General features: G+C 40.8%; 1 protein-coding gene across 1 annotated transcript in view; it reads left to right on the top strand.

The window, feature by feature from the left end:
* Sptlc2 (serine palmitoyltransferase long chain base subunit 2) overlaps window positions 1-21,203 on the top strand; it is a 78,406-nt gene that overhangs the window by 19,418 nt on the left and 37,785 nt on the right. The window contains exons 2-4 of the mRNA XM_032908216.1: window positions 1,061-1,255; window positions 16,784-16,938; window positions 18,644-18,792. Of these exons, the coding sequence (XP_032764107.1) occupies window positions 1,061-1,255; window positions 16,784-16,938; window positions 18,644-18,792 (499 nt within the window). The remainder of the gene's footprint in view (window positions 1-1,060; window positions 1,256-16,783; window positions 16,939-18,643; window positions 18,793-21,203) is intronic.

Here is a 21,203-nt window from a genome sequence, read left to right as displayed (position 1 = left end):
ACCATCTGTAATGGGATCTGATGCCCTCTTCTGGTGTGTCTGAAGACAGCCACAGTGTACTCATATAAATAAAATAAATATTTAAAAAATGTATTTTTATTTGGTGTGTCTGTGCACATGTTTAGGTGTCTTCTCAGGGAAGCCTTGTCTATCCATGCAGGGTGCCTTCATTGAAACTCCTTAAAAAAATTTAGATTATCTTACAAAGTACTGAGTTTCCCTAGCTTTTTCACAATTCTTACTTTGGTTGAAACAATTCTACCCCTTTCCCTCTTCTTCCTCCCATTCCCCCTATAAGGACCCTTTCTCACTTGGCTCTATTGCATGTACTGTTTATGGGTATTTGTGCATGTGTGGGCACCTGTGTGTTATGTATAGCAGCTTGTGTGTGGAAGTCAGAGGACAATTTGTGGGAAACAAAAGACAGTTTGGGGGGCATCCATTTTGTGGAGTCTAGGGATTGAACTCAAGTTGTCAGCCTTGGCAGCAAAAGCCTTTAGCTGCTGAGTTCTCGGCAGCCCTTCTTTACTGTTGCACATGTGTTAGCACTGAGGAAAAGCAGTAAAACCTGCGGCAGCCTATGCTGATGAGTGATGTCAGTGTTTCTGAGTGTGGTATAGCTGAGTACGTAGTTTTAGGAATGGCCGGTAGTAAACCATTCACACACATCTTTGTGTTGTAAAACTGAATTTACTCTAGGACATGTGATCACTTTGTTGGTAAGCTAATACAGTATTTTTCAGACTAGGCTTCTTTTTTATATATTTTTATTTCATGTTCCCCGAAATCATAGTGTGCTTAGAATCTGTGTTAGGAAATTAAAATATGATAAAAATCAGTGTTAGACATGTTGACTCTTTTTCATTACCTCCTTACCCCTTTACCATACATAAATTATTTTTAATTCATTACTCTTGAAAATAAGCATGGCCTTAAGTTTTATTGATCTCTTGCTAATTCCCATGTATATATAGTTCTACAAATCTCGGAAGACTTAGATTTTAAGTGGAAGTTTTTTTCTTGCTGTGATTGCAATAAACATTTTTAATTGCTCTCTTAGATTCATCATATTACAGAAAATGGAGGACTGTACAAAAGACCGTTTAATGAAGCTTTTGAAGAAACACCCATGCTAGTTGCTGTGCTCACATACGTGGGCTATGGTGTACTCACCCTCTTTGGATATCTTCGAGATTTCTTGAGGCATTGGAGAATTGAAAAGTGCCACCATGCAACAGAAAGAGAAGAACAAAAGGTAATTGTCAGGGAATCTTTGATTCTGCAAATAGACTGTGTTCATGGAAATGTTGTCATTGTCACACAACTCTCCCCAACCCCCAGTAGAAATTGGAGCACATGGAGATAAATTTTGTGACAGGATTGCTGTAACTTTGAGGCCAACCTGTGCTACAGAGTAAGACTCTGACTCTAAACAGAGCAGAAACCAAGTAACAACTGTGACAAAAACTCTCTAAAAATATCCCCTAAGGAAAGCTGAAATCAAGGTTGAAGGCCTAGAAAGAGCAAAGCAGTTGGAGCTAGAGAGATGGCTCAGTGGAAAGTACTGTTCTTCAAGGGACATGAGTTCTGTTCCCAGCATCTACATGGAGGCTTACAGCTATATGTTCTAAATATCTAAAACACTAACAGAGCAAAACATTTAACCCTTTTTTTTTTCTTTGGGACAGGATTTTTCTGTGTAGCCCTGGCTGTCCTGGAACTCACTCTGAGGACCAGGCTGGCATCGAACTCAGAGATTCATCTGCCTCTTTCTGAGTACTAGGGTCAGGGGTGTGCACTACTACCACCTTACAACATTTTTAACTTAACGTACATTACACTACAAGAACTTAATGAAGCTGACAGCAGTAACATTTCATTGATAAGAAAGCTAATAATCACAAGCAGTGTGTGTAAAGTTCCCTAGTGTTATAGCTTATGTAGTGCAGAATAAATGTGAAATCTGTTCATTCTCCTTTCTGGACCTCTACACTGTGTTTATTGTCATCTGCAGACTGAATTCTCTTAGACACATTGGATATGGTTATCCAGTTCACAGATCAGTGCCTCCCCAAACATGTTCCCAAGCCGAGTATGGTGAGGACAGCCTTTTTACAGCAGCCAAAGCTGGTTTTAGTAATGGCATAGAAAGAGTGGCTGTCTCCACAGAGGAAGACCAGATTCACTTCAGGTCACTCTTCTCATAATGCGCCCGTGCACCTTTACAGCTTTATACAATGCACATGTGCCAACTATTCCTAATAAACACTCAAGCTTGAAAAAACTTTAAATTTGAGAATTTTATACAGTATGTTATGGTCATATTCACCTACCCACCTCTCCTTCTCCCCTTTCATTCATTCTTCCTGGGCCCCTGCCAACTCAGTGGTTTGTTTGTTTGTTTTTTCTTTTCCTTTCTTTCTTCTTTTCTTCCTTCTCTTCGTCCTTTTTAAAAAAAAAAAAAAAATCCCACCACATCCTGTTAGTTATATATGCTGTGTAGGATATCCAGTGGAGCGTGGTAACCTACTAGTGGCTGAGCTATTTTCATTGCCCCACCCCCCAATTAGTTATTATTAGCATTGTTCTCATCCTTGTGAGACATAGAGAGTCAGATATATGGGTAGTAGTATCATCCGAGAGAAGCTGGTAAAGAAAGAGAGAAAAAGCAGGAAAGATGGGCATGGTGGCTTGGGTCTGTAATGCCAGATCTTGATTGCTGTGAGTTCAAAGACATCCTTGGCTACATTGTGAGTTTCAGAACAAACTGGACTATTGAGTGAGACTCTCAGAAACAAAATAAATAAGGGAAAGGGTAGGCCTGGTGACTGGTGTGTTGAAACTAAGATATTTGGGAGGTTGAGGCAGAAGGATTACATGAGATTCGGTTCAACCTAGACAACATAATAAGACCTTGTGGAAGAATAAAGGACCTTGTCAGTTGTTAGGAAAACAGAACCAATCATTCATTCACACACACACACACACACACACACACACACACACACACACACACACACACACACACACACATATGGATTGAAAGAAAATTCATGTCTCAACTGCTCTTCCAGAGGTTCCTGGTTTGAGTTCCAGCACCCACAATGGCAGCTCACACCTCTTTTGCATCTGTAACTCCAGGCCCAGGGATTCAAACCCAACATGTCCATCTGTTTTGTTTGCATGTTTATTTTTTTTTAAAAGATTTATTTTCTTATTATATGAAATATCTGCCTACAGGGCAAAGAGAGCATCAGATCCTATTACAGATGGTTGTGAGCCACTATATGGATGCTAGGAATTGAACTCAGGACCTCTGAAGGAGCAACCAGTGCTCTTAACCATTGAGCCATCTCTCCACCCCTGTTTGTTTGCTTCTTGAGACAGGTCTATATAGTCCTGACTCTCTTGGAACTCTGTTTATAGATTGGGCTGTCCTCAAACTCATAGAGATCTGCCAGTGCTGGAATTAAAGGCAGGCCATTTTCTGACCTCCAAGGGCACTAGGCACACAGGATACACATACATGCAGACAGAACACCTATACACATACACAAATTTTTTTTTTTTTATTAACTTGAGTATTTCTTATTTACATTTCGAGTGTTATTCCCTTTCCGGTTTCCGGGCAATCACCCCTAATCACTCCCCTCCCTTCTTTATGGGTGTTCCCTCCCCATCCTCCCCCCCCATTGCCGCCCTCCCCCATTGCCGCCCTCCCCCAACAATCCGTTCACTGGGGGTTCAGTCTTATGGGACCAAGGGCTTCCCCTTCCACTGGTGATCTTACTAGGATATTCATTGCTACCTATGAGGTCAGAGTCCAGGGTCAGTCCATGTATAGTCTTTAGGTAGTGGCTTAGTCCTGGAAACTCTAGTTGCTTGGCATTGTTGTTCATAAGGGGTCTCGAGCCCCTTCAAGCTCTTCCAGTTCTTTCTCTGATTCCTTCAACGGAGGTCCTATTCTCAGTTCAATGGTTTGCTGCTGGCATTCGCCTCTGTATTTGCTGTATTCTGGCTGTGTCTCTCAGGAGCGATCTACATCCGGCTCCTGTCGGCCTGCACTTCTTCGCTTCATCCATCTTGTCTAATTGGATGGCTGTATATGTATGGGCCACATGTGGGGCAGGCTCTGAATGGGTGTTCCTTCTGTGTCTGTTTTAATCTTTGCCTCTCTATTCCCTGCCTAGGTATTCTTGTTCCCCTTTTAAAGAAGGAGTGAAGCATTCACATTTTGATCATCCGTCTTGAGTTTCATTTGTTCTAGGCATCTAGGGTAATTCAAGCATTTGGGCTAATAGCCACTTATCAATGAGTGCATACCATGTGTGTTTTTCTGTGATTGGTTACCTCACTCAGGATGATATTTTCCAGTTCCAACCATTTGCCTCGAATTTCATAAAGTCATTGTTTTTGATAGCTGAGTAATATTCCATTGTGTAGATGTACCACATTTTCTGTATCCATTCCTCTGTTGAAGGGCATCTGGGTTCTTTCCAGCTTCTGGCTATTATAAATAAGGCTGCTATGAACATAGTGGACACGTGTCTTTTTTATATGTTGGGGCATCTTTTGGGTATATGCCCAAGAGAGGTATAGCTGGATCCTCAGGCAGTTCAATGTCCAATTTTCTGAGGAACCTCCAGACTGATTTCAGAATGGTTGTACCAGTCTGCAATCCCACCAACAATGGAGGAGTGTTCCTCTTTCTCCACATCCTGCCAGCATTTGCTGTCACCTGAGTTTTTGATCTTAGCCATTCTCACTGGTGTGAGGTGAAATCTCAGGGTTGTTTTGATTTGCATTTCCTTATGACTAAAGATGTTGAACATTTCTTTAGGTGTTTCTCGCCATTCGCATTCCTCAGCTGTGAATTCTTTGTTTAGCTCTGAACCCCATTTTTAATAGGGTTATTTGTCTCCCTGAGGTCTAACTTCTTGAGTTCTTTGTATATTTTGGATATAAGGCCTCTATCTGTTGTAGGATTGGTAAAGATCTTTTCCCAATCTGTTGGTTGCCGTTTTGTTCTAACCACAGTGTCCTTTGCCTTACAGAAGCTTTGTAGTTTTATGAGATCCCATTTGTCGATTCTTGATCTTAGAGCATAAGCCATTGGTGTTTTGTTCAGGAAATTTTTTCCAGTGCCCATGTGTTCCAGATGCTTCCCTAGTTTTTCTTCTATTAGTTTGAGTGTATCTGGTTTGATGACATACACAAAATTTTAAAGAAGAAAATTTGGACACCTGAAAACGCAGGGTCAGGGATCCTTCTCTTTCATCTCAATCATTTTGTACCTGTTTTCCAGCTCAGCCTCACAAGTTAACTCTTCCTATAAATTACTGAAATGCTTGTAAGATAATTCATTAAGAGTGTGTTTTTTGGTCCAATACCCTCTTCTGGCCTCCACAGGCAACTCATACGAGCCACATGCAGGCAAAACGCCATACACATAAAATGTAAATAAATCTTAGAACAAAAAAAATTTTTTAAAGAGTTTTTTTTTAAATTTTAGCTTTAACAAAGCATCACAAGTAAAGCTCTATATTCATAACTTAATCCAGTAGACAAACCAATTTCCATGATTGGAACCCTGAACACGTATTTGATTCTCTCTCTATTCTAGCTGGGTGCATCTAGCCAGAGTGAATCCACAGAGTGCTGGCTTTGTTCACCCTCCTTGGTTACAGTTTTTCAGCTGCTTATTGTGCTGTACAGAGGCTCATTTGTGTATTCACTTCCTATTGGACCAAATCGAAGGTGGTTATGAGTGATGGTGGTGAAAGTTTAATTTATAGTGTAGGTAATGGCATGAGGACTGTTTGGAATGACCTAAAATATGATGCATGAGTTTTGAATGTTTTGAATATATATGCTTTGAATGAGAAATGAGGCAGCAGTGTGGAGACCTGGGCAGTTCTTGAGAAGGAGGACAAGCATGTGTTTGTGCAGCTGGTCCTCGGTGAGGGATGGCTGACACGGTAATGCAGGGAAGAGAGTATATCGGGTTATCTTTGGATCTTGTTTGGTTTTCTGGAGGGCAAGCTTATAGTTTAATTATTGGGTGCCACTTGTATATTCTTATATGAATAAAACTAGGACATGATTTTATTCTGAAGTAGCTTTTAATTTTGTTGAGTAAACACATACACATAAAGCTTACGTCTGTAGAAGTAAATAGTGCTTAGACTATATTAAAATGCAGAATGAAAGTTTCTGTTTATTGTGAGGTTAGTTGGGAAATAATTCTTAGAGGAATTAGTAAGAGGAAGTAGCTGGGGAGTCAGTGGAGATGACATATGTTTCTACAGTTGGTGAAAGGATTGTTTTATTTGTTTGTTTCTTTTTTTTTTCTTTTTTTTCGGAGCTGGGGACCGAACACAGGGCCTTGCGCTTCCTAGGCAAGCGCTCTACCACTGAGCTAAATCCCCAACCCAGAAAGGATTGTTTTAAAGTAATCAAATTCATTTCAATAGGATTCTTTTCTGTTGAAAACAGCAGTTTAAACACTTGGGCTTTTCCATTCTCTTACAAAAATTCTATCTTTTGAGGAAAACCTTACTTTGTTTTGAGAACAGATGATGCTTATTTTCTCCTTGGGCAAGCTCTGGTGAAAACATCAGGTGGACTTAGCAGTTGGAAAGCAAGGAGAGTGTCTGCTGGGATCATGCATGCACATACCTCCCATGTTGCCGGTTTCTCTTTCCACTGAGGTAGCCATGTCCATACCTGCAACCCAAGTGTCTCCTCATTCCATTTCAAAATGTCCAGGAGGCAGTGTGATGGTTGTATGCCTTTAATCCCAGCACATGGCAGGCAGGTCTGCCATCTTAGGCAGAGGCAGAAAGATCTGAGTTTGAGGCTAACCTGGTCTATAGAGTTAGTTCCAGGACAGCCAGAGATACACAGAGAAGCCATGTCTCAAAACAGTTCCCCAGAGAGAGACACACACAGAGAAAGTGTGAAGTGAAAGTAAGTGTGTGTGTGTGTGTGTGTGTGTGTGTGTGTGTGTGTGTGTGTGTGTGAGAGAGAGAGAGAGAGAGAGAGAGAGAGAGAGAACACTCGAGCAAGCAAGCATAGGCTGTTACACTTCTTCACAGGGAAATGAAATACGGCTTTAGGCAATAGCTGAACTATATGGTCATGCCAATAAAGGAGTTTACAAGACCGTTGTACTTTATTAGTTGAGGGACATATTTTGACACATATAATAAAGGGCCATGACTTTGAAGGAGAGCTTGGGAAGGTTTGGAGGGAGGAAGGGAAGGGGAAGGGATGCAACTATAACCTAAAAAATAAACAAGGGGAATCAAAGGGAGGGGAATGTTTTGCAGGAAGCACAGCACCTCACCATCCATGTGCCAGTGTTTGTGTAACATCTGCTCTTGGGACCTCACTTGGAGCAGCTGTGTAGTGTTTGCTCCCTGTCTCTTCCAACCACAAAGTTTTCATGTTTGGATCGCTAGGCATCAACCATTTAATTGAGATTTTTCTTTGCATATACCAATTTGGATCTGCATTTTACTATTAACTGTGAATGTAAAAGTGCAAATATAACTGGTTCTTATATTATGACCTGATCTGGGTTCTCAGCCTGTGAGTCATGACCACTTTAGGGGTTGCATATCAGATATATACATCGGGATTCTTAACAGTAGCAAAATTGCAATTATGAGGTAGCAACAAAATAACTGGTTGGATTCACCACAACACAAGAAACTGCATTAAAATGTCAAAGCATTAGAAGGTTGAGAACCACTGCCTTAGATTTAGGTCATTGTGATGTCAAAATGATAGTGTATTCAAAATGAAGAAATAAATAAATGGTGATAGAATTCCCAGATCTCTCAGTTGTAGTTTCCGAATCTGCATTGAGGTTTCTTTAGATTTTAGGCTGTGCTGTAGTTATATTTGTTTCCCTATAGAGCTTTTTGAGACAGGGTTTCATTTTATAGCCTGTTTTCGAATTTTGTTGTATACAGGCTGACCTTGAGCTTGTTGCTGTCCTCCCCTCCCCTCCCAATGCTTGGCACCATCATGCCTGTTTCTAAAGCATTTTGAAATGCCATGACACTTTTGCTATTAAAAAAATCCTAAAGTGTGAAAATGTGGTGAAAACACTTGAAGACAGCCATCCAGAGGGCTTGCTTGTTAGAGGTAGCAGGTGACTGATTACTGGCTGGTCCGCTGCCCGCTTGTTTGCCGGGGTGTGGGGGGGGCGTGTTAGCCTGGGTGGCTTGCTTCCAGTAATAGTCTCTGCTGTATTCCTTTACTTCCTACAGGAGTATCCTCTCTTTGGAGACGCAGCCTTAATAGTTTTTATCCTCCACTTTCATTCACTTCCTGCATCCCCACCCTAAGTTCCAGTGTATGCATCTCTGGAATACTTCCCTGCAGTGCAAAAGCTTCCCATGATTCTGTTTTCTCCTAATCCGTTTCCTTCTTTCTTTTAGAGTAAATTCCCTGACACTCTGTTTCCAGTATTTGCTCTCCACTTCTCTCAGTCTAATCCAGTCAAGTTTTTTTAGTTAGCACATCTACAGATATTTTTTTCCCTCAGGGTTACCAATACCTTGGGTTGTACAATATGATAGACCTTTCTCAGTTTTTTCTATTTGTAATATATTTTCAGCTGCATTTGAGAGTTGGTTATCCTGTCCTGGCTTCTAGGACATTCTATTTTTTTTTTTTCCTTCTGCACTTTTAGTCCTTTTTTTTTTTTTTTTTTTTTTCTGCTTTGATCCTCTCCTTCTCTGCTGACCTTCTGAGTGTTGGCATGGCCTGAGTTCACCTTTAGGTGAGAACTTTCAACCCCGTCTATGCTGCTCTTGGGCTGATTTCTCAGTGAATGAGTTCAGCTCCTCTGCAAGAGCAGCATACTTTAACTGGTGAGCAATCTCCTCATCCCTATTCCTACTATTTTGGGTTCTGCCTTAAAGATATCTCCTTCTCTAGTAGAAAAAATATTATCCATGACACGAGAGTAGCACCTTGACAAGCCAGCAGAAGTATGTCCGAAGTCTGGGTGCTGACTAATGTCTGTCTGCTGACCACTGGAAGTCCAGTTTCATGAATTGCCCGTCTGTGTCTTTTTTTTTTTTTTCCTGTTGGATTTCTGTCTTTTTCTTAATGACTTTTTACAACTTATCTTAATTATTGTAGAATATATGTTTAGGTAGACTTTAATTTTATTTTATTTTGTTTACATTTGTATGTATGCGTCTGTTTGAGAGTGTGCTTGTGCGCACAGATGCTTGCAGAGGCCAGAAGAGGGTGTTAGATCCCTCGGAGTTGGAGTTAATAGAAGTTCTGAGACACCTGGCAGCCTCTAACCTGCTCGTCTGTCTGTCTGTCTGTCTCCCTCCCCCCCACTTTCTCCCCCTTTCCCCTCTCCCTCCCTCTCTCCCTCCCCATCTCCCTCTCCCTCTCATCTCTCTCCCTCTCTTTTTAAATAAAAAACCTTGATATTCCAAAAGAGAGAGTCATATAAGCTGTGGCCTTCTGTCTTTGACACCTTTAGTTCTGTGTTAGACATCTTTAGTTCAAGGTTCTCCCAGCATCACAGCATGTGAACATTTATAACTAGAATATTTGTATTTTCCACCAGTGAAGACTATGCAAATAGTTCTCAATCCCAAGAACTCTCCCAAGATTTGGGACACTTCTGGTCCCAAGCATTTTGGCTGAGGGCTTTTGAATCTGTGCTACTGTTCTATTATGTGGATGTCGCCACATTTTGTCATTATTTTTGTTTGTTTGTTTATTGGGAGCAGTCCGGCTGTGAGCACTTTTGTTAAGTACTTATTTGAATATGCACCTTCAAGTCTTTTGGATATAAGAAAAATGGGACTGCTAGATTATAAGGGCTGTTTACATCAACATTGTTGAGATGAGCTAGAGTTCCTGGCTTCTGCTCCTTTATTGTGCATTTCCACCAACATGATAGTAAGGGGTGTTTTGTTTTGTTTTCTGAAAAGTTACAGTTTTATTTTACTTTTTGGGAGGACTTATTTTTATTTGTATTGATAAGTATCTTTGTGTTTGTATGCTTTGTGTGTGGGGTCAGAGGCCACAAGAGAGTGTCAGATCCCTGGAGCCGGAGTACAAAAATGTCTTTTAGAAGCTATGACCTTTTACATATTCTTATTTTTATATTTTTTTTAAAGATTCATTTATTTATTTTATGTGTATGGATGTTTTGCCTGCATGTTGTGTCTGTGTTTCATGTTTGCAGTGCCCTCAGACACCAGAAGAGGGCATTGAAATCTTCCAACTGCTGTCAGCTGCCAAGTAAGTGCAGAAAGTCAAACCCAGGTCCTCTGGAAAGGCAGCCAGTGCTCTTAACCCTGGAGCCCCTTGCTGGCCTTTTGGGCAGGATTTTTCTGTGTAACAGAGCCCTGGCTATCCTGGACTTGATTTGTAGACCAGGCTCGAACTCACAGAGATCCGTTTGCCTCTGCCTTCTGTGCACCACCACAGCCAGCCCGTTTGTTGTTGTTGTTGTTGTTGTTTTAATTTGTTTGTGTTTGTGTTCTTGTTTTTGTTTTTTTTTTGTTTTGTTTTGTTTTGTTTTTTAAAGATTCTCACCCTGTTGCTCTGGCTCTCTGGAACTCATTATATAGACCAGGCTGGTCTCAGACTCAGATATCTACCTGCCTCTGCCTGCTTTTTTAGGAGTTTTATCTTTTTCATTCTATTTTCTCTACTTATCCAGGATTTAAATAAACATAATGTCATTTCATGATTCCAATATAAATCGTTCTTTAAGGACTGCGTATTGACTGCTGGAGTAGCTTTATGCGTTGTCCTTTATCCCCTGGACTTTGCAGAAAGTCAAGGATAGATTGGAACTCTTAAATTGTCTTGATGTGGATATGTTTCTGAGCAAGTTATCCACACATCAAAGCAGTGCTATTTGCCTCAGATGCTCAAGTTTGAGATAAAATTTGTCCTTTGATATATTGAAATTTGTACCCTACCATGTCCTTTGTTGTGATTAAAAGAAGACTTCAGACAAACAACTTCAAAGGAAGAACTGTTTATGGAGGTTCGGTGATTGAAGAGATTTCAGTTCTATTGCTCATGAACCTGCGGTGAGGCACCACGAGGAGCAAAGCTTTCATCTTATGGCAGCAACTAAGGCCAGGGTCTCACCGTCCCCTTCCAGGTCATTTCCCCAGGATCTCAGCTTGAAGGTTCACGACCTCCCATTAGTACTCAGGCTGCTATGGAACTTTCAGAGACACTTGGGATCCAAACCATAATACCTGGACTCCAAAGTAAATGGAAACTGTTGAGCTAGAACTGGCCCTGAAGATCTTCCTTGGAATAAGTGTAGCTTACTACCAATGGCTGTTTGCAATGCTGCTGGGGTTTCCATTTCAGCCATGTCTTGGTGGTTGGCTGATTGTAAATGAATGATTTCTTCTATCTTGCCCCTCCCTATAAAAGACAAGAAACCTAGTATTTTATGTACAAGCTGTCAGCCTAGATTGGGGGGATTGGGGATATTCTATGCTGGTCGAGGCTGTATTTAAGCCTTATGCCCCTTGTTACTTGCTCTTTGAGTGTCACCGGGGCTGCTTTTGCTCCATCAGCTTGTCCTCAGCGTGCACTTCTCCTGGCCACAAGCTCATGATCCCTCTGGCCTCGTGGTGGCCTCTTCCTTTCTCTGTCCTCTCTTTCCTTCTCCTCTGGTTGGTCTCTGCCAAGACTTCTCTATCCTCAAGTCTCATCTTCCTCTCTCTACTGCCCAGTCACAGGCTCTAGCTTTTTATTAGCCAATCAGGGATTATTTACAGTATATAGGTCATAGTGCCCTAGACCAGGTTGTAGTCTGGACCAGGGCACAGAACTCAGCTTCTGGATATACAGTGCACAAGACTAATCCCAATAGCTAATAGCAAATTATTTAAATTTTGTTCCTTATAAGTACCACCAACTTACTAAATATTTCTCAACTAGAGATTACAGAGTATTGATTTGGTTGAAAGTTGCAATAGAATTAGCCCACATTACTGTGGGCCACCGCAGTGAAGAGGGAAAACCAAGTGTTTATAATATTACAGAGGTCTGGAAGAGGGGTGCCAGGGCCTCTTTGCCCAGCTAAGAAACCACCTCAGTTTAGGTAATTGCTGATGCCAAGTATCATGCTATGGAATATGGAATTTAGCTGCTGTTGCCAGTGTGAAGGTCTACTATAGGTTTGCATGAAAGAAAGAGGGTCTCTGGGCTGGAGAGATGGCTCAGTGGTTAAGAGCACCCGACTACTCTTCCAGAGGTCCTGAGTTCAATTCCCAGCAACCACATGGTGGCTCACAACCATCTGTAAAGAGATTTATTATATATAAGTATACTGTAGCTGTCTTCAGACACACCAGAAGAGGGCGTCGGATCCCATTACAGATGGTTTGGAGCCACCATATGGTTGCTGGGAATTGAACTCAGGACCTCTGGAAGAGTAGTCGGGTGCTCTTAACCGCTGAGCCATTTCTCCAGCCCTGAATAAATCTTAAAAGAAAGAAAGAAAGAAAGAAAAGAAAGAAAGAAAAGAAAGAAAGAAAGAAAGGAAGGAAGGAAGGAAGGAAGGAAGGAAGGAAGGAAGGAAGGAAGGAAGGAAGGAAGGAAGAAAGAAAGAAAGAAAGAAAGAAAGAAAGAAAGAGGGTCTCTGCCTCCAAAGTTTATTATTCATATTTCTACCCCATCATCATGAAACAGTGTTTAGACACCTGTGTTGGGACAGAATTGCACATGATGCACATGAACAGTTGTTGGAAAGTCTCTTGTCTAAAAGTGATAGCATCCATCTTTTCCATACCCCCCTCCCCCGGGGGAAAAGGAAGGCTTGCAGAGACATGGATTAGGTGAAATCTATTTGTTTTAAATAATGTAGTTTCTCAAAGGGTCACTTTAAATAGACTAGTAGAGGCTCTTTACTGACTAGTTAATAAGATGATCTCAGATTACTTTTGCTAGTACTTTCAGTGATCCTTAGTTAATAAGACTCAATTTGAGTTTTTCTTGTGTTTTTTGTTTGTTTGTTCTGAGACGAGGTTTCTCTGTGTAGCCCTAGCTCTGCTGGCTCTTTCTCTGTAGACCAGGCCGTCGTTGAACTTACAGAGATCCAGCTGCCTCTGCCTCCCAAGCTGATATCAAAGATGCATGCCATGACTGGGAGCAAAGGAGTCTCTTAACTGATGAGATGTCAAGCCTAAGAGTCTAGCACATCAAGAAGGTACTGATTCTTTCTGTTTGTGCTTGTGAATGGTTTTAGGAAAGACACCCATGAAGGCTGCTTGGACTTGTCTAACTGATTAGAATCTCTCCCCATCCCTGAACAGGGAGGGATCCCCTCATAGTACATATTTAGTCTACCCATTCCTCACCTATGCTTGTGTACCTGCCTGCTGTGCTGAGACCTTAGGGAGCGTAGACACTGTGTTTATTCCCTTTTCCTTCATGCCCAGTTAGTGCCTGGAAAGAACTACTCTGTAAATGTTTGTTCAGTGACTGAGCATGACAACATGTCAGCTCTGACTAAAGCCATTCCACAGTGACTAGGCTGGGAGGGGTGGGGTAGGGAAACAATGAGATCGAACTGGGAATGAGTTTGTTGTTAGAAGAGCAACCCACTTTGTTCTTTAATGTATCCTGAAAGTTTATCAAAGAATTCAACAACATATTTCAAGTCTACATTAAATTAAAAAAATTTTGGGGTTGGGGATTTAGCTCAGTGGTAGAGCACTTGCCTAGCAAACACAAGGCCCTGGGTTCGGTCTCCAGCTCCGAAAAAAAAAAATTAAAAAATTTTAACCACATTTATGTGTTTATTGGGGAGAAGATGTGCTTACCATGTGTGTGGTGGTCAGAAAACAACATACAGGAGTTGGTTCTTGCCTTCCATGTGATTTCTGAGGATTGAACTGCAGTAGTTAGGCTTAGTAGCAAGTTCCTTTCTTTACCTACTGAGCCATCTTGCTGACCCAAGTCTCCTAATTTCAAAGGTACAAGATGTTTCAGACAATGGATACTCTGGTTGTCTGAACTGCAGTGCTCAGTAGCACTTTCTCTTTGGGCTAAGCTGCCCTTGGATCTGCTTCCAGATCTAACTGCCCCTGAAGTTGCCACCTTAGAACTTAGGGTAGGATTCAAGAGAAGCTAAATTTGCCTGAGTTCCTCTGCTGCCATTGTGTTCCACTGCCATTGGACCTGACATCCCTCGTATTTCCAGTTTCTTGCTGGTGTCTCCCATCTCAGGGACTTGTGCTCTCTTGCCTCTGTAAGGAGATACTCAATTGCATGAAGTTCCCTGGGAGATTTCACTCCTTTCTTAATCATGCATAACAGATGTTCCCAGTTGTCTGTGTTCAGTTCAGGATTAAGTGTGAAGCTCTGCCATGTTCTACCCAGCAGCCCTTTCTCGGCTTTTCGACATCTGAGCTGGGCTCAGGAAGATTGTTTTCTTTTTGTTGTTTTGTTTTATTCCATTTCTTGTTGCTAATAGTAATTTGCCTGTGAGGAAACAGTTTCTTGAAGTATTTAAAGTTCTTATTTGAATGTGAATGCACAGTATTTAGAAAACTGTTAATGAAAACTTTAAAATAACTGAGCAGAGTCAGAAAGGATTCTTTTTTTTTTTTTTTTTTTTCGGAGCTGGGGACCGAACCCAGGGCCTTGCGCTCGCTAGGCAAGTGCTCTACCGCTGAGCTAAATCCCCAACCCCAGAAAGGATTCTTCAAATATGCAAAATATACCACCATCTTCCTCATAATAATTCCTTCTAATATTTACCCTCTCTATAGGGCAGGAAATACTTATACAAACTCTGTCTGTGCAGGCTGGTGAGACTGCTCAGTGCAGAAGGCACTTGTCATGCAGGCCTAGAGACCTGTGTTGGATCCACTGGATCCATATTAAGGTGTTTGGAGAGAACCCACTCCAAGAAGCTAGCTTCTGGTCTCCATAAGTTCTGTGACACGCACACTCACACAGGTACATATGTGCACATGCATGTATACACACTAATAATAATAAAAATGAAATTTAACAAAAGAACCAAGATGATTAGTTCTGTGGTTTTACTAGACGAGGCTAGGAACAGAGGATGTGGCTCAGGTGACAAAGGTCTCACCTACCATTCGCAAAGCCCTTAGTTCAGTTCCCACTGCCACGTAAACTGGACTGCTGTAGTCTCAGCACTTACGAGGAGGAGACAGCAGGACCAGAAGGTCAAGGCTGTCCTTGGCTACATGAGATTCTGTCTCCAAAACCACAAAAGTGAGTTGGTGCTGCTACTTTATAGTCCGAGTGAGGGAGAAGACTACTTTTTTCCCACCTTTGAGAATAGAGATAGTAGGATGTAATTTTATGAGCGAGAGAGAGAGAGAGAGTCTATTCTTCCTATTCATCTGCTGAATTTCTAAAGAGATGATAGCTACAGAGATGCTCATGTCTTAGGTACCTTAGGGTCCTAGTCAGTATGGTTATTTTAGAATTTTATATACTTTTTAGTATGAACTCTATGGTTTCAAAATGTAGTTGACAGATTTACTTAACAGTTTAATGTAGTGTGACAACAAGCTCAGGCCCCATGACTGCAAGTTCACTGATGTGCCAGTTACAGTAAAGCGTACTTCTACTGTCTTTCTGTTTGGTTCACTCCTGGAGAGTTGAGAGTTTAAGTAGATCTAATGTGGACTGATGAAGTGTGTTCCAGGAAGGGTTCCTATGACACTTGGAGTAGTACTGTGTATTCATTTTGGCTCTACCGTGACTTAGCTTTTTACAGATTAAGATTTTAGCTCAGTCTGAGAGGAAAGGGAGACTTAATGTGTGGGCCAGGGAGTCTATTTTCAGAATGTACTTTTTTGTTTTGAGACAGGATCTCACAGTGTAGCTCTGGCTGGCCTGTAACTATATAGAGCATGGTGGCCTCAGACTCAGATCTCCCTGCCACAAATGATTATTACTGTTTTGTTTTTGCCTGTAAATATTGTTTTGAATTTGTGTGTGTGTGTGTGTGTGTGTGTGTGTGTGTTTACATGTAGGTATATGCATGTCAGTGCAGAGGCTTGGATCCCCAGAAGCCTTGGAGTCACAGGTGGTTGTAAGCTGCCTGACAGCGGGTTCTGGGAACTAAACCTGGGTCCTGTGCAGGTGCCCTTACTGCCCAGCTTCTCCAGCCTGAGTGTACTTAATTCCTATGTAGTAGGGAAACCCAAGGTGGAAGGCTTTTCTAACCTACATTTTAGTGTTTTGTTTTCTTTCTTAATCATTTTTTGGTGTGTGGAGATGGTGTTTGATTTTGACCCTTGAGCACATACAGAGGATAAAAACCCTAATTTTAGAAACATTGTTCCCCTTTACACCTGGGAGTACAATCATTTGTCTGGCATCTCCCCTATACTATTGGGGTGGGGGACATGTGGGAGGGCAGTTTTTTCCAGATTGTTAGGAAGGGAAACTATTAATGGCAATTATATGACTGGATTTTATTTCTGAGTCCACCTTCAAATTTAGTCTATTAATTCTATGTTTGCGTGTTTTAGTTATTTGATAGTATAAAATATAGGTCAAACATCTGAGCTAAGCAACCTTTACCTGATTAAAAAAGACATAAATAGAATTAATATATGCCTCTCCAGATGTTACTTTGGTATGTCACTTAATTTAAATATGATTGATTAACATCTTTCTGAGGAACTCCTGAGGTATGAAGAGAAAAGCTGTAAGACTTGTCTCTCAATACATCAATTAGGTTTATACCATTTCACTCTTTTGTTGGCAGGACTTTGTGTCCTTGTATCAGGATTTTGAAAACTTCTATACAAGGAACCTCTACATGAGGATCAGAGACAACTGGAATCGACCCATCTGTAGTGTGCCTGGAGCCAAGGTGGATATCATGGAGAGACAGTCTCATGACTACAACTGGTCATTCAAGTGAGTCGTGTTTGTAAATTATTTCTTATCAACAAAGGAATTTGTCTTGAGTATTCTCTCAAAGCAAAAACAGCAGCTGAAGATACAATATGATCAGTTTCTGAGCAGTACTGTTCAATACTGTTGTTTCTGGAATACTTTTTGGAGGGATTGCTAGAGTTTAAAACCACATATGCTGGGTAAGCGCTGTACAGCAAACTACACCCAGGGGCCTCACTGAAGTTTAGAGTCATTTTCTGTTTCATTTGATTCTCTCTTTTGGTTTTTCAAGACAGGGTTTCTCTGTATATCCCTGGCTGTCCTGGAACTCCCTCTGTGGACCTGGCTGGCCTTGAACTCACTCACAGCTGTTTACCTGCCTTTACCTCCCAAGTGCTGGGACTAAAGGTGTGCACCACCACACTTGGCCTTCATTTACTTCTTTATGATTATAAATCCATTATTCTGGAGAATATAATTCATACTATTTTTTAATTTTAGAAAGACTCTCATTAGGTCATCTAAGCTGGCCTCAAATTTGCAATTCTTCTTCCTCGTCCTCCTCAGGCATGGAATTATAGGCCCAAGGGTGACCAGTTCAAAAATCTCTTGATCAACCAAGAGGCAGGACAAGCGACTTCTCCCTCATACTATCTTTGGAAAGAGAAATCCAGTGTATTATCTGATTTGATTGTTAGACATCTTAATTAAGATAAATGGTGTAGGGATAAGTGAATCATTTTATTTTTTAAAACTAGCAGTTTTTATAAATATACTAGTTTAAAATGGTTTACTATTTAGATTACATGAATATTATACAAATTTTTAAGAGGGAAAATAATGTAAATATGTGATTATTCCCAGATGCTTCCCTTTGTCCTTGTGCAAATCTCCTAGTTCACAAAGCCATCACTCTGCCTATTGATTTCACTTTGTTTTTGTCGTCAAAGTTGTCCCTTAAGTGTTTTGTGGGAGTGTGTGTTGTATATCTGTACACTACAGGTAGGTTTTGAGCCATACAAATGGAATCACACGTTATAAACTATTGTTTGGTCCTCTTTATTTGCTGCCATACTTGTAACAACATCTTGCCTATGTGTGTATTCACTACACGTTCATTATTTGTAGTGTCTAATAGTATAGTAGTCTACAGTATAGCTGCGCCATCCGCAGCCATCTTGTACTAATAAGTCTCACCTTCAGCACCTACTTCTCTACCTTGGGTTGATGGGGAGCCATGGGTCATCTGGACTATGATGTTCAGGCTGACTGAGCTGCCATCGTAGGGAGTAGCACTGGTCTCTGGGCCTACAGAGGGTCACAGAAAAAGAACAGTGGCTCTTAAAGGATCCTCATGTGGACATGCTCACACACAGAATTGCTAGGTCAACATATATGTACCATTCCGTTACTAAGTAGTACCGTTTGCCCTCCAGAAGAAAATATCGAATGATAGTTTATAAGACTGTTCTAAGATAACACTGGCTATCACACTTTAAAATTTTTATCACTGTCATTAAAGTAATATTTATTTTTTAAAAGTAATTTTTATTCTCTGGCAATTTCTTTGCACAACACACATTGGATTACTAGTGAGTTTGGGTTGCTTTTCTGTAGATGGTGTTCACTTTACTTCTGTATAATGCTTCCTTTTGTGTTATCAGTGTATATCACATTAAGTGTTAGGCATGCTTGTATTATTAAGTTTTATACTATTGCAACACAGGTACACAGGGAATATAATTAAAGGTGTAATAAACATGGGTTCCTACAACTATCTTGGATTTGCGAGGAACACTGGATCATGTCAGGAAGCAGCTGCTGAAGTTCTCAAGGCATATGGAGCAGGGGTGTGCAGCACTCGCCAGGAAATTGGTAAGTGTGAGCTCAGGAGTGAGTAATGCAGACAGCATTAGAATAATAAATCCACAGACACTTGTCCTTTTATTTTAGGTCAGGTCCAGCAGACACTTTCTTTTGTGTTTTGAGACAGTTTCTAATGTGTTACGTATACATAATGACCATAGCAAAGTTTTGTATTTGTGGGATTAAATTGACTTTTGTAAATCTTAGAAGTGCCACTTATTACATGAGTACTATCAGCTAAAAGCTAATGTGCTTTTATACTGGCCAATCAGAGCTGATAATAATCCTGTAGATGTATTTCAAGAATTAAATAATTAAATTCATGTAAGGCATTTGGAACAGACAAGTTGATACTCAGTAGGTAGAAATTTTTTGCTACAAGTATAAAATGTGAACAATTAACAATCTTATGTAAAGAACCCCCACACACACACGCACACACTTTTTTTGGTAGAGAACTGCTAAGTGTTGACATTATAAAGCAGCTTTTTTGATATTTAAAAACTGAGAAAATCGAACCAACAATTCACTAGGGTGGACAAAGTCTAGGGATTGAGTTGCAAGTTCACTTGGGTGGTTTATGCTCAGGGTCCCTGTGAAACTGCTACCTTTTGGCTAGAGTTGAGGAACTCTGTCACTGCTTTGGGCTTCTTTACAGGATGGTGGTCCCAGAGCATCATTGTCCTATCCTAGAGTAATTGGCTTCCCATTTGTCAGAGCTAATGTCTAAGGCAGCTGGGTTCAAGGGCTGTGGGGATGGCTCCCCACCTCTCAGTATAAAGAGAATAAAGGGGGTTCATCAGATCCCATCTGCCACATCCATCACACAACATACTGCATTTAAAATGAAATAAAGAGAGAGTAAAAACAGAATTATGCACCTTTTCATATCCTCTGCTTTATTCATTCATGCTTTTCAGACCATATGTGCACACTACAGATCTTCAGAATATCTTACTACTTTTCTTGCTGTCTTAGGAGGCTTCTGTAGTTGTTTTGATTTTTATCCCCAACTCTCTTTCAAGAGTGGATGCCATTGCTGTGGGCCAAGACACATGAGTACTTCTTCCTAGAAAGTACTCAGCTGCAAAGTTCAACTAAAAAGTCAATTCTTGAGAGGTCTAGAATATGTTAAATTTATTTGGTTGGTTTCTCCTCTAAATTTTCATTGGTTCTCGGCTCTGCTTCTTCTAGACATTAAAAGACCAGTGTGTGCTTTCTTCACTCTGTAAGGATCCTTAGATGTCTAGTTTGTCTTTTCTTTCTTTTCTTCCTTCCTTCCTTTTTTTTTTTTTTTTGACAGGGTCTCACTATGTAGCCTTGGCTACCTTGGAATTTACTATGTAGATCAGGCTGGCCTCACATTTTGAGATCTGCCTGTCTCTGCCTCCCTTTCTGAGTGTTGGCATCAAAGGTGTGCACTAACATGCCTGGCTTGACTCTATTCATTTGTTTTGTTTGGTTTGGCATTGTTCTTAAAGTGTGTGCTTACATGTAATATGGACATTTTTGATCTAAAAGTCCTAAGTGTTTAAGAACATGCTTCCTAGTTACATCATGTATGTTTGTTTCTTGGATCCTGTGCCAGTTTAGTGCTGGAGGAGCCTCAGTTGGGTCTTTACCACATCTTAAATCTAAGTGTCCCAGGGAAGGAAGCTCAAGAGGAGGAGCTTTGAGAGGTGTCTTTGTTCGTTTTTGTTTTTCTGTTTACTGTAGTCCTCTGGGCACTCTTTGATATTTCTCTGTGTAACTCTGTCCTGTCTCCAGTTTTTGTTTGAAATACATGGTTTCAGGACTGCTTTACAGTTACATTCTGGAATCTTTTTATTTGGGGGTGAGGGGTCCCTTCAGGAATTTTGTTTCCCTTGTCCAATTTGTATTGTTTATTCCGTGTATCTTACTTTCAGTAACACTTCCCTTATTGGTAGAGCTCATATCTTCTTGGGTGTGTAGTAGATTGAAATTTGACATCTGAAGTATTACTTGACTAATAGTTCTGGCACTGCCACACTTGAGGCTGAAAATATCCTGTGCGGAATGGGGTTCTTGCCTCCTTGTCTGGCACCAATGGCTTGTCAGGTATGGTACTGTTCTGTTCCCAGGTTTTTCCGTGACATTCCTTCTCTCCAGTCTTCTAACCAGAAAGACTTTGTTGTTTAGAAACCTGCAATGGGGATGGATAATGCATAAACATGCTTGACAATCCTCAAAGTACCCAAGAGCATCTGAAGAGCGATGTGGTCCAACCGTGTAGCTCTCTTCCTGCAGTAATGAAGTTGTTATTTTTCTGGGCAGTTGTTTGTTTTTCATATTCTTCAAAGCTTTAAAAATCTTAACTGATATTTGTAGTTAACATGCAAAATAAATAGGGTTCTGTCTTACATTTTAATACATTTAATTACATGTTCATGTTTGTTCCC

This window comes from Rattus rattus, chromosome 7 (assembly GCF_011064425.1).
Source record: "Rattus rattus isolate New Zealand chromosome 7, Rrattus_CSIRO_v1, whole genome shotgun sequence".
Taxonomy (NCBI): Eukaryota; Metazoa; Chordata; class Mammalia; order Rodentia; family Muridae; genus Rattus; species Rattus rattus.
The sequence above is the reverse complement of the archived record's forward strand: the minus strand, read 5'-3'. Positions and strand labels throughout refer to the sequence as shown.